General features: G+C 23.0%; 1 protein-coding gene across 1 annotated transcript in view; it reads right to left on the bottom strand.

The window, feature by feature from the left end:
* LOC112603179 (DNA-binding protein REB1-like) overlaps window positions 1-6,193 on the bottom strand; it is a 7,386-nt gene extending 1,193 nt beyond the window's left edge. The window contains exons 1-3 of the mRNA XM_025351636.1: window positions 5,951-6,193; window positions 5,748-5,879; window positions 1-363 (exon numbers count right to left, since the gene is read on the bottom strand). Of these exons, the coding sequence (XP_025207421.1) occupies window positions 1-363; window positions 5,748-5,879; window positions 5,951-6,124 (669 nt within the window). The 5' untranslated portion in view covers window positions 6,125-6,193. The remainder of the gene's footprint in view (window positions 364-5,747; window positions 5,880-5,950) is intronic.
* Window positions 6,194-15,292: the final 9,099 nt, after the last annotated feature.

Below are 15,292 nucleotides of genomic sequence, written 5' to 3'. Positions count from 1 at the left end.
TGCTGAAGGAGTTGATGGGTCTTTGTCATTATCATCATCAGATGCACTAATGACATATGCTGGAGAAGTTGATGGACTATTATTTAAATAGTCATTGTCATCATCATCAGATACATTAATGACGTATGCTGAAGGGTCTTTGTCATCATCATCATCATCATCAGATGCACTAAAGACATATGTTGAAGGAGTTGATGAGTTCTTATTTGAGTAGTTTTCGTCATCATTATTGGGTGCACTAATGAAAGATGCTGAAGAAGTTGATGGGTTATTATTTGAGTTGTCTTTGTTTTCATTGTTAGATGCACTAATAGCGGATGTTGAAGAAGTGATTGCCTGCTGTGTATGATCATCAATATTAACCTAAGTAAGAAATATAATAATAAGAACATAGTCGTTTAATAAGTGAGTTATTTTGAATGTTATGTCTTAATATTAAAAAATATACATTATATTAGTAGGTATGTGGTACTTTGCAGAGGTGGGCATTAACTAGTTAAAAAGTAAATTTTTTTAAACTTTATAACTTCACTAGTTAATTTATTTTCTAATCAATTTATGAACTTAAGGAGTTTCATTGACAGTTGAAATAACTTAGCTTTTTGCAGTTGATATTAGACATTTTTTTAATAAAATTATAAATTATAAATTTTATTGTTTTAATGATTTATGACCTTCAATTTCTATGTTATATATAAAAAAAATAAATATTTGTTAAATTATTAATTTGAGATGAGTATAGTTTAAATTATAAATAATATATCATGTAACGTAAAAGAGTATTTACATTTTACGCTGTACAATGTACATTATAATAAAAGTTCGATAAAATTGTTTTTTATAATTTAGTAAATTAGAAAGACATAGTCATTTTTTATGTAATTTACATACTAATTTAAAAAATAATAGATTAACTTTTTTTTAAACAGAGTTAAGTAAATATTTTTTCTATATTAAAATTTAACTTATCGAGTTAAATTTATAATTTGTTAACGGTTAACTCCTAACTTATCAATCTTGTGCTCTTTTAACTTAACTTCAGTTAAATATTTTCATTAACTTGTCTACCTTCGATACTTTGTTAAAATGTAGTGGTGGCCCATAAGATTATTGTAAAACAATTGACTTATAACTAAAATTAGGTAGGCGTGAGTACCTATCTACTGAAAAAGTATTAGGTGTTTTATAATTATGTACCAATAAGATTAAATTTAGATATACATAATTATTAATATTAATTTAAATACACACATATTGCCATTATATCAGTAAAAAATATAATATCGATATTGATAATAATTCAGACATTAAATAGGATCATTAATTTATTATCAACACTCATTATTCTCATTATTAATTAGTGTATGTTATTGTTAAATCATAAAATAAGGGTATAACCATTGCATTTTTAAGCTGAAGAATTAGTAAAATGTTGATTGTTGTACTTAGTTTTTAAGTTGTATTAACATAATGTACCTAATTGTTTGTAAGTTTTGCAAGTTAAAGTAATAATATTTTTCACTTATTTTTTCTTGGAAAATTTAAATTGTATCTAAGATTTTCTCATAACCTATCCGAGTCACATTCACAATTTTCTTATGGCAAGTCTGAGTTGCGTCTTCATTTACAATTGATGTATACATATTTTCCTTTCCAATTTTTTAGACTGGAGACTACCATTTTTTTTTTTCATTATATGAATGGAGTGGTTTAAAATATAATATGTTTTTTATTTAAAATTATTTATTAGTTTAAAAATTAATTCAAAGTAATACTATGTACAAATATAATTTGTCAATGAATAAAATATATATTTAGATATATATTGCTTTTTTATTTTATAAAATAGGTAATTTTTTTTTGCTAACACAACGTGTGATATATTTAATATTTCATAATTGAGTTGTAGTATTTTTAATAAAATCTTTTTCTATGTCCTCCAATTGTTGTTATTTAAGATTTAAACTTTGCATTTTAATATAAATGTCAAATTGAGTATTTTTCAATACTTTTAAAAATTGAAAAATATTAGTATATGAAGAGTAAAAATTCTGTTTGATTTTAAATGAAATGTGCATTGATATTTTAAAAGATTGAGAACTAAGCCTATATTGACAGTTGAAATTTATTTTTCTGCTATATATTTTTTTTAAAGTTTAGACTTCTTTTTTAACCTTAGCATAACATAGTAATACATTTTCATTTATAAGAAAATTGTTTTATATTCTAAAAAGTTATTCATAAATTATTTGTATAGTTCATTATTATAGTAAAGAATCAGACTAAAAAAATGGATACACTTGTAACTACTAATACATAATCAAATAATAAATTTAATCAAAACAATTTTTTCTTCTTCTGATATTAGTTGAATTATGTACATATTAAATAATAATCAACCTTTTGGTTGCATAGTTTAGATTAAAATTTACAGAATTTTAAATAATAGAATTATTTTAAAATTTGATCAAAACTTTATATTATCTTATTAGTTATTATTACTGTTCCTGTTAATTGAGATAACGCTATGACATCCTACAAGTATTTTTTCTACCTTATTTTTTTAAATTATTTACAAATATTTGACATAGAAAATATGTACTTAATCTATTCAATTTTATGTAATTTACTTTAATATTAGAGATTATTTTAATTAATGATATTATTTATGCCATATTTAGGCTGTATTGATATTCAAATTATAAATTTTAAAATTGTATATAAGTATAATACACTTTAAGATTTAAATATCAATAAAAATCCTATAAAATGTGATAACTTTGATAAAACATAAATTTACTATAATTTTCCAGTATCATATATTTATATTTGAAACACAATAAAACAAAAACATCACAAAATGTGTTTTTATTTTTAATGAAAATATGTTATACACTTGAAAAACCTAGACAAAAAATTCTAGAGTAGTATCCTCTAAATTAACAGTATTTTATATAAAAATATGAAAATCAATAGCAGTATAAAATAAACTAATTAAAATTTTTTACATATACAATTTCAACATACTCTAATTCTAGCTTAAGCAAACCACATGTTTCAATAAAATTGAAAACATAACTTAACAATAATATAATATAGGTAATAATAATTAAAATAACTTTTAAGTATTATTAATGAGTATCATTTTTAATTATTAAACTGTTTTATTTTTAAATATTTTAAAACTTATTATGTTATATAATGTTAAATTAAATATAAAAAATTATTTAAAAGAATTACATTCATTATAATAATATATCATAAAAACACAACTTGCTAACTGATAAAATAATGAGAATTATTGATCATTTAATTATATTTTAGAAATCTTAAAATAATAAAAATTAAAGATATATACTTAAATCTTATATATAGATATATATACTTTTTAGAATATTACATTTACAATATTTATTGCCATAGTGACTAATTACTTATTAAGAATTGATAGCAACGAATTAAACTTACTATTACTATACTAGAGTAAATACAAAGATATTCTAATATTTACTTTAAGCTTGAACTCAAAATATACAAAAATATGCTTTCATGTTGAATAATTTAAAATATTTTATTTTATTATTAAAACATTAATAATTTTTTATGATGAATTTTATTAAAACACCTAAGTTTTTCACATTTTCAAGAATCCATATAATTTCTATTTTCAAAATGTAAATTTCAAGGGACTTCATTAATTTTCTCATTGTTATAATTTAAAACAATATCTTAAAAAAACTTATATAATTAATTAAAAAAATTTAATATCATACATCAGATATTGTATCAATAAATTTAATTTTAGAATAATGTAGTAAACGCAAAATTATAATAATTATAAATACCATGGTAAAAAATAATATTTGTACCATTGTTGTTATGCTCATTACCTATGCCATTTATCATCATTCAATGAAAATGTAAATTTTTTTTTAACCTTATAAGTTAGAACAATTCAAACAATAGTTCACATTTTTTGAAATATTTTATTATTAATTTTTTTTTATAAATATTAAATATATTTATTATTTTATTTTTGTATCTAATTCAACTATTTCATATGTTTATGTTCAGTTTTAGTTGTAAGGACTTATGGAATACTCAATGGTAATATTGAATATTTCAAATAAATTCAATCAATTCACTATTATTTTATATACCTCCTTTTAGTATTGGATTGATAAGGTATCAGTCTACTGTATTTTAGAATTTACAATGTTTGGTTACAGTTATAGCTACCATACAGTTTTATAATTTGATTCAATTATCAATTATATTTTCTACTAATGTTTATACTGATTTATCTTATTATAAAATAAAAAATTACGACTAAACATTCGTTACTGGCCTAAATTTTGAGCGGCCCATCGAATAAAACTTGGTAACTTGTTACACCAGTCCGGCCCTGCCTACCTAAAGGAGTAAAAGGTAACTAATATAATTACAAAAATTGTCTCTTAATTAATTAAAATTAAATACATTTTCTACCTCATTTATGGTGTTACAATTTTGTTTTCTGTGATTAGACAATTAAAATATTAATATTCACATCTAGTTAAATTAGGTAATGTGTAGGCACCTACTAATTATCAGTTACTTACCAAAAGAACCTAGAATAACAGAAAATAGTCAATAGAAAAAAAAAAAAATAACAATAATTTTTATAAAACTATAATAGTTTTATTTTTAATAAAATTAAATAGTGTTTGAAAGTACTGCAGTGTTTCAATATACCTAATACAGTTTTTGGATTATTGCTTATTTAAATTTAGGAGAGTTGCTAAGTATTAAAATTAACTGAATAGGTAGCACTTAACCAAGTAGCGTTATACATTCTTTCCACATTATTAAGCCATGTTACAAAGTAGACTAATACAGAGTTTCATATACAATACACATGACTTTTATAGATAGTATTTTATTCAATTTATAACATTTAAAAATTTCTGATGTCAGGCTTATTACTGTATTTTCAATACATATATTCCATCTCAAATTCAAATCAATAATGACACCAAGATATTATCCTAATTATTTCCTGCCTTTTACAAGTATTAGAGTTAATATTACTACATATGTGTACGACTATATTATTAACGAGAATTAGGGTGTTGTTGATAGAAAAAATAATAAGATTGGTTTTTTTTTTTTATAGTTAAGGTTGGTTTTTTAACTCATGAAATATTATTTAGGCCTACAGTAGTTTTTTTTTTTAGAATTTCCCAAGATTTGTCTGAAAAAAGTAGGCAAGTTTCATCAACATACATAACCACTAATCCACCTGTATTTAGATCACAAATAGTATTCATGTATAAAATAAACAAAATTAGTCCCAACACACTGCTCTGTGGGACAACTGGAACACCAGAATAAATTTTTTTTTTCTACTTACAACATTATATATTTAAGCTAACTGTGCCCTTTTACCCAGATAACTAGAGGACCAGCTTAGACTTTCCCTAATTGTTATAAAATATAATAAAATATTAATCAATGTTTCATGGTTTATTGTGTCAATATATGTATTGTTTTAATGGTTCCTTAATATGTGGTACCAAATATATATACATATTGCCTAAGGGCAACTCTAATACTTAATTATTGGTCTCTGGTTTACACATAAATCATAAATATTTTATAAATATCTAGTACCTAGTTTTAATCTAATAAATCTATAGTAGGTATGTAAGTTTTATAAGGTCTTATAATCAATATGCATGAGTAAAAAAATAATATGAAATTCTTACTTTTTTTCTAGAAAAAATTTGGTCAACACAAAACTGGCTAAGTTGTGCTTGAAATATCATATTATGCCATTCAGTGATTTTGTTATAACATTCTCCGCAAATTAATTTCGGCCTCAAGTCCTCTGGGTCAATCTAAAAATAATTAAAAAATTTAATAACAGAAATATAAGTTATTTGCATGTTTTCATGTTGTATTCACTCACGACGATTTTTAACATTGTAACCAAAAGTTCGTGTATATCGACAGAGTTGATTTTATCAATATAAATATCATGAAATTTATTTGAATTGTCATTAGTGTTTTCTTTCATGCAAACTCGGCAGACAGCCGTGTATGAGCTTAATGGTCGTCTGACATCAATGTTTATAGAAGACATTTTTCTTCACCGTTTTCTGTTATTCACAAGTTAGTATAATAACCAAAAATGTATTTCTCAGATAATGAATAATAAACAACAAATCGAGATATTGATTAAATAAAAAATACACGAAATTTAGCAACGGAATGTGTATTAAAAATAATTTATAAGAGTTCTTTGGTAGAAAATTATACCAACTTGTTAAGAGTTAAGAACACTTATTAGACGAACAAAATCTAATCAAATAACTGGCGTCAGAGATAATACAACAGGACGCTACGCCGAAAGAAAATCGTTAAAATAAAAAACGTATACGACAACCGAGAGAATGCGCTCTTCATTATTTTGACAGCGAGCAAGTGTATACGATAAGCCACTCCTACTGTTCTGCGGTCGCAGGTCGTTGCACTCGTTACTTAGACTACGGCTACAGATCAATACTCTTTAAAATAAGAATATTATAACTCGCTGTAGTTCACGTAATGCTCGTCGTTATATGTCATTTATTATATCATCCAAAGGTAGGCAAGTTAATGAAATATTTAACTGAAGTTAAGTTAAAAGAGCACAAGATTGATAAGTTAGGAGTTAACCGTTAACAAATTATAAATTTAATTCAATAAGTTAAAATTTAATATAGAAAAAATATTTACTTAACTCTGTTTAAAAAAAGTTAATCTACTATTTTTTAAATTAGTATGTAAATTACATAACAAATGACTATGTCTTTCTAATTTACTAAATTATAAAAAACAATTTTATCGAACTTTTATTATAATGTACATTGTACAGCGTAAAATGTAAATACTCTTTTACGTTACATGATATTATATTATTTATAATTTAAACTATACTCATCTCAAATTAATAATTTAACAAATATTTATTTTTTTTATATATAACTTAGCGATTGAAGGTCATAAATCATTAAAACAATAAAATTTATAATTTATAATTTTATTAAAAAAATGTCTAATATCAACTGCAAAAAGCTAAGTTATTTCAACTGTTAATGAAACTCTTTAAGTTCATAAATTGATTAGAAAATACATTTTTCAACTAGTTAATACCCACACCTATGATTTCATCGATATAAATATTGAAATTGGTGAGAGCGTGAGACTATGAGACTGTGAGAGGTGAGACAATACGGATAACTGATTATTGATGGACAAAATATATAAAATTACAAACGACCCAATTGCTTAGTCAATAGACATCGTTCAGTCCACAAATAATAACATACCTATTTATAATATCTATGCCTGTGGATCAATTAACTAGGTATATTAATAAATGGACTGCGCGTTCCTTATAATCTGTCATAAAATGCCTCGTGACCATATTGTTAGAAAGAAATAAGCGTATGCTAACTTTTCCTAAAAAATAAAAATGTTATCTTTGCTGGTTTATTTTTTTTAATCTCTTTCGACAGAAAGACATTTCTTTCTCACTATTAACGAGATACATTGACAGAGTTAAATGCTATCTTTTTCTAATAATATTGTCTCCAAATTCATCTGTCTACGTTTAGTCTATATAAAATAGTTATTAAATAATAGGTATGAAGCAGACTTTGAGAATTATGGCGGGTATCGTCCAACTTAAGATTTTAAAACATGCGAAAGAGAAATAATATTACAATATTTTGTTATTAATTGTATAATACGTTCTTGAAAGGTTTCTAGCATGAAGCATATAGTATTTCCATCGATCTAAAATGTTCTTTCTGTATGTTTAAAATCAACGGCAAGTATAACTGGTTGTCATAACTCATAAGATGATGTTGATATTTTGTTTATATCTACATTCATATCTATAATCTATGAGTAAATATTAGTAATATTATTCGAAAGTAAAGTTAATTTAAATGAATTAAAAACTGTATAAAAAATGGCTCTCTCTGCTGCATATTGTATGTAAAATAATAAATAATGAATCTACATTTTTTACGAGTAGGGATCGCAATAGTCGGCTAAGATACGTTTGATCTTCAAGACGCAGTGATGTAGTCGATATAATAGTTAGCGTCTTTTTGGAATTACCAACTGAATGGGAAATATTTCTTATACAAACGAAAATATCGTTCTCTCTTTCCTACCTATGCTTGTGTTGTATCAGCCTTACAATTGTACAGCATAGCAAATTCGGGTTGATTAGAATCAATTGTGTGTTATTGTGCTGTTAGTTTTAATATTAAAGTAAATTAACCAATGACCAGCTATTGGTTATTATCAAAATTACAGATTACAGTTAAGAATTATCTATGCATAATAAGTCAATTTTTTTCTCGATATTTTAATTTTTGTACCTAAGATATGACTATGCAAAACATAACAAATTAATAATTCTTATACCTATTTAAAGATCAAAACATAGAAAAAAATCTAACACTTTTGTACAGTTAATGTTTTTACCTTTAACTTATCGATAACATTAAAATTAATTAGTACCTAAGTGTACGATTGTGATGAACACAAATACTGCTATACCGTATGTTTTTAAGAAAGATACAACACATACGGCATAGGTACACAGTTCATTTTTAAGATTGTTAGTCTTATAAAAATCAAAATATTACATGCATACAATAAAATATAAACGACTTTTGGTAGGTACACGTTAAGATAGCTCGCAGTCGTCGCTTGTTACTTAATTGAAAATCGTCGATATTCGATTAAACTTCGTATGAACATTGTTTATTGAATTATGAATTTTTTACCAATTTTCGAAATTATAAATGTATCACTTATAACAATTTCATCAGGGAAATTTAAAACACTAAGTCTTTCATCTATTTGTTTAATGAACTTTTGAGATTTCTTATTTATAGTTTCAAATTATAATTTAGTAACTTAACTAAAATTACGTTCTATCACCTCTGATGTCTGAATGTCGTTTATTCGTTACTAATGTTACTGAAATAGTAAAATGTTCTATAGTTAATGATTTAATTAAGATTATTTTAATAAAATTCGTCAATAAATAATGACTTTAACCAAGTAGTAAATAGTATACGGTTGTATATTATATTAAACGGGTGAGTAGGTTTTATATTGTAATATATTGTGTAAAAAATGTGATACGTGATAACAACTACTGTAAATTGATAGCGAATACAATATAGTAATCACGTCATGTTAAAAATATATAAATTTATTTCTTCTACTGGAATTTTAAAGATACTTCTTTTAAAATGTTCTTTTTAGTAATTATTGTATGATTTTCCATTAAATGTATATGTTATCTAAAGCTCATAAGTCAGTCATAACCCATAGGAAAATTTGTTTTCAATAGTTTTCTCAGTTGAGTTATTTAATAGTATAATACATCAATGCTTATAATGTCTAGGTGTATTAATAATAATGCAATTGAAGTTCAAAATTATTATTAGCAGAAAATTATTTATCTACCGATATTTAGTATTTTAGCAATGATACAATGTTCTGGTAACAATATAATATAATTTAAAATACAGTGGAACCTCGATAACTCAAATCGGTTGGGGGCGAAAAAAAAATTCGAGTTATCGAAAATTCGACTTATAGAAGTTCGAGTAATCGAGGTTCCACTGTATATAGAAAGAAAAATGTTTTTTAACACCATTAGATTTGTTATTCTAATTTCGCTTTTTATATTATTAGAATGATCTATTCTATGAAAACTACCCGTAACAAAGTTTAACATTAATTATTGGTGGTACGTGTTACAGGTCAACAATCAGTCACTCAATAGATGCCACAATGACCAATGAAAATAGTACTTCAACATAGACGGATAAATTACGGACATTACCTACTGTAATGTCTGATGATGCCAATATTAATTTGGTTATTATTACAATTGAGATTGAAATACTCTGTTTTTAAGTAAATGATTTTTACTGTATTTATCTTATTATAATTTTAAATCCAATTTTATTTTTATTTTTTTTAAATATTGTTATAAAATAATGATCTAAACATTAAGGTACATGAATATAACAAATATGCACAAGTGTCAAACATAATATATTTATTTAACTATTATTTTTTCAAAAAAAAAAAAAAAAATGAACTGATAAATTAAATCTAAAAAAGTTAAGGAAGTGGGTAACGCTTTGCTGTACATTAGATGTCGAGTGGTTACCATTTTAAGTGAATTCAATGATATATCATTGTATACGAAAAACGATTCTGAGCGAAAACGGTCATCAGCCTATATATCACTTAGTAATATGTTTTTTGATGTAGTTATTAAAGTTAATTATTTTACTTTTAGTGTTTTAAAAGGTTGGTCAACTTTTTTCTCCAAAAATATTGCACTTATTATGTTATTAGTATTTAATATATATTTATACAGTATTATATCAGTTTTTATGATATGAAATTTAATTACATCTTTTTGTAAATATCGTAAAATACTAAAAATACATTCAAAGTATCTATAAATAAATAATATTTAAAAGTAAATTAAAAACGTTATAACGTGTGCCACGTGTGTTAAAATTCATAATAATTCAAAATACATAACAGTTTAAACTCCCACAAATATATTTTTTTAATTATTTTGTAATAATTAATATATATTTATTATTCAAATAAATGATTTCGTCCAAATCGAAACAAAATGTCAATAAAAATAATCATTGAATTTATTTTGGTCGAAAAAGATTGAAAAAATAATGAAGAACTTTGTTTTCAATTTTCAAATCTTAGGTATAAACAGGACATTTTTATGTTTTGTTGTTACAAAAACTTGTAATTTTTAAGATTTTCACGAATTTTGTCAAAATTTTAAATTTAAATGCCTATAAAAAAATGTTGTGTATATACATTTTTGATAATTTTTAAGACATTAATAAAAAAAAAATTCTAAAATTTCAATTGCCATTAAATAGTTTTTAAAGTAAGAATATTTTTGAAACTATACAATATAAATAAAATAATAATAAAAGTACTCAGTGAAAATTTCAATATTTTGTGGATATTCGTTTTTGAGTTATAACAGAATAAAAAAATAATTTTGTCAAAATCTGGTTAGAATACTAAGAATTCTTATCTAATTAGCTATTCAAAACCACTCTGAATGTAGTAATCGAATTATTTTATCAACAACTTATAATGTGTACTCATACAAAAAAAAAAAAAAAAACAACGCTTAATTATGTAAAATCAATACATTCATCGTTCCATTCAGAATTTAATTTTAAAAGTTGTTTATCATTAAGTTTATCAATAAATTTACAAAATCATAAAACATGGTAATTTAATAAAAAGGTCAACATTTAAATGTTTAATGATGAAAGATATTTCAATCATAAAATTTGTTTTTTAATGGAATACAGTACATAACATGTTATTTCTTTGATTATTATTATTATTGTTTTGAAATTCAGTGAAATATAATATATTATAGAATATATTATATGCAGCTAAAATAAAAATAAAAATTTTGTTACAGTTATAATTCAAGATAAATTAAAATGTTCAAATTGCTTTCAAAGAACTTGAAATCTAATGATAATTGTTTAATTTAAGGAAAAATTGTTTAATATTTATTATTGTACCATTATTGTAGTTTCTTGAATAAAAAAAAATTATTGACATCTATCTACTTTTTTTGTTTCAGATACATGTGTGTTTTGAAAATTTTCAATGTTCAAGTAAATTTGCATTCACGAGCTTGAAATAGCTGGTTAAAACGTAGTTGCTAAGAGGGTATCCTTAGTAAATGATCTATTAAATATCTTGATTTAATAATTAAATAACTTTTTTATAACATTCAATATCATGTTGTAATTTACACTAACCATATAAACTTATTGTGCCCCTAAGCCCTAAAGTATAGATTGTTTATCTCAAAAAAAAAAAAAAAATTGTATAGATTATAAAAAATATTAATAAAAATGTTTAAAAAATCTTTACAAAAATACATAATCATTAATTTGAAAGATTAAGTTAGAAAATTATTTTAATGTTTAATAGTATAGTTTTATTTCATTTTAATATAGATTTATTGATCTTAATTTTATACTTAGTTTAAAAGTCATAGTGTAAGTACAGTGAAGTTTTTATTAACAGTATTCACTATATTATAGTAATTTTTTTGGTCTTATTGTGCCTCAAAAATAATTCAATTTACAATTGCCCCTAAATAGCTACTTGTATATACTGCCAATTTTTAATGTTCCTTCTAGTGACATAGTTGGTATAACAGTTTCACTGTATCGTTACAATTAAAATACAACAATATGTATCAGTAATCTTTGATAAATGTTTGCTATTAACTAGATAGCTATTTCTACTATTTTTGTATTATTATTATTGTTTATTTCATTTTATATTATTTATATTTTAATCCATGAAAGTTACCATCTGAAAGTACATTTTTTTTTTTTTATTGTCATTTATTATGTGATGTAAAAATGTTATTTATTACTGTAAAATAATACTAATTAGTCTATCATAAGTAAATACTGTTACTTATATGAATATCTGCTGTTTAAATTTCATTGCACACCTAATACAGTCACAGTTAATGAGACATTGAATCATTAAGCCAATCATATGTTTTATCATAAGTTCTGGAATAAAATAGTAAAAATCAAAATATTATATTATTTAAAGTATTACTAATATTATAATGCATTATAAATAATATGGATGCTGTTTGATGTTTTTAAATAACCCCCTAAAAACTAATGTGAAATAAATATATTGATTTTAAATTTATATATTAAACTATGATACTTACCAGACATTATACTCACATGTGTTAATTGAAAGGTATAACTTAGCGAATTTTTGTTTTTTAAAACCAATTTTGTATGATTGCTTTTAATATTAAATCTAAAGTAGATTAATTTATTAATACATTTTGAGTTAAAACCATCTGTGTTTGATTTCTCGCATTTTAAAAATATTTTAACAATTTATGCATAATTTTAAACTACATTTTCAAATGTTTATTGATTTGTTGAAGTATGTTATAGCATCTATGTTAAACTGCTCATTTATTATTTATAAAATTTATAAGTAACTTGTTAATCAGTTTTCATTTTTGTACTTTGGCTGTTTTAATTTTACTATTTATCACATACCTTGGTATCAAGTATTTTTGTATCAAGGTAAATTGTATAATTGATCTTAAAATAATAATTTTAATACTATATGCATCTTTTAACAATTAAATTAATTATAATAATATATTGGATAATGTTTATTATGATAAGTATAGTATAAACAATTTTAAAAGATTAGCTAGGAGTGTATTAAAGTCTTTTTGATTATTAAAAATATTAAATTCACGAGTTTATGAAAAATTGTGATATATTTAAAGTATGTATTTTTAAACCAAAAATATTGTATACATATATCAATATAAAAACAATTGCAATGTCAAGTATAATTTTCTTTTCAATTTAAAAATAATATAACTAGCATTTAGTCATTTAATAATTTGAATATAATCATTATAAGAAATTAACTTTTATTTTGTATCAAACAGATTGGATACTTCTTTTAAATTAATTTTTATTAAATACATTAATTTTTCTAATGATTTTTTTATTCAATATTTATTAATTATCATATAAATCAAAATAGTAAGAAGTAACATAGATTAAATATACTATACATAATAAGTATATTTAATCTATGGTAGTAAGTACTTAAAAAGTATAATTATTAAAGTGTAAATTATGCTGCTTTCACTATTTATGTTTTGAATTTATTAAGTATAGGTACTATTAAAATGCATTCTTAAACATAAGCTACTTATATATTACATCCCTTTATTTATTAAAGTTAGTAGAAAGTTATAATTTTGTAAACTGGTTTTCTTTAAACACAATAATTAATTAAGCTATTGGTTATTTATTAGTTATAGATATATTAACTAAAAAAAAAAAAAAAAAAAAAAAAAAAAAATAGTAACAATTAATTTGAAGTATTAATCTACTTATACAAATTATCCACTTCACTACCATACACATAACTGCAATTTATTTAGAATATTAGTGGTAGTTAATAATTTGTAGCTTAAATTGAATCTCTCTTTTCAATACCAATCGGTTTTAAGGAGTTAAGTATAGTCAATTTTCTAGTGAATATGTATGTACTATGTAGTACCTAACTAATAATTGATCATTTATGTATACCGTTTGTACATTATGTCAATGAATAATGCATTACACGAATAGTAATTATTTTGTTGTAGTAATTAGCAATGTTGTAGATATGGTTTTTTATAGGGGGAGGTAAAGTATATTTATGATATAAATTAAAAGTTTTTAGTTAAACTAAACGTTATTTTTATTACTATATTTTATTGACTATCTGTTTATTTAATAATATTTTTGAAAATGAATTTTAATTCATCATAAAGTTTCCTAAAATAATCTTCTTTAATTTTTCCTAATTAATTTGTTTTAGTTCAATATTATTTTAATTTTCTTTTTATTCAAAATTTAAAAATTATTTTGTTGGGTTTGAAGTTTAAATTAAAAAAATTGAAAAAGTGTTTAAGGTAAGATTTATTTTGACTAGCACAGTTGATATAATAATTATTTACCCCAGCTAGTCGTGTGCACTGTGCATAACGAAAACCACGTTTTTATTTAATAATCATCGTCTTCATATTCATTACAATTGTTAATATTTATTACTTCTGCCTAGGTTTAATTCACGTATTCATCATCGATTATTTAATATTTCAATTTCATGTATATTTTTATAATGTGCTAGGTGTGAATTATTTATGCGTTTTTTGATTGCCGGGTGGTTGTATCCTATCCAGAGTGCTGTTATTTTTTCATTGTAAAATTTAGTATTGTAAATACACATTCCCGTGAGAGTCACATGTGATAAAATCTGTCACTTGACACTTCTTTTGTGTTGTTAGTATTGGTCAACTATTGTTGACATAGGTAACGATTGTTGTTCAATCGACGGGCTTTACTATTAGTTGGCTTTTTTTTATTAGTTTTATTATTGTTATATTGTTATAACTAGCTATTATTACTTATTATTCAGTGTAAGCCGTATAGACACTATCGTTATTATTATTTATACCATAAAGGTATAAGGTATACATACTTAATTTTTTTGTTTTCATTTCTTAAATTAAACGCTGATAGCAGCAACACTTTGCACTTGAAAATAATTAAAAGTAAACTGTTTTAATTAGGTACACTATTTATAGAGG

Source organism: Melanaphis sacchari, unplaced genomic scaffold (genome assembly GCF_002803265.2).
Source record: "Melanaphis sacchari strain LSU unplaced genomic scaffold, SCAv2.0 Contig9_pilon_pilon, whole genome shotgun sequence".
In the NCBI taxonomy this organism is placed as follows: domain Eukaryota; kingdom Metazoa; phylum Arthropoda; class Insecta; order Hemiptera; family Aphididae; genus Melanaphis; species Melanaphis sacchari.
The sequence above is the reverse complement of the archived record's forward strand: the minus strand, read 5'-3'. Positions and strand labels throughout refer to the sequence as shown.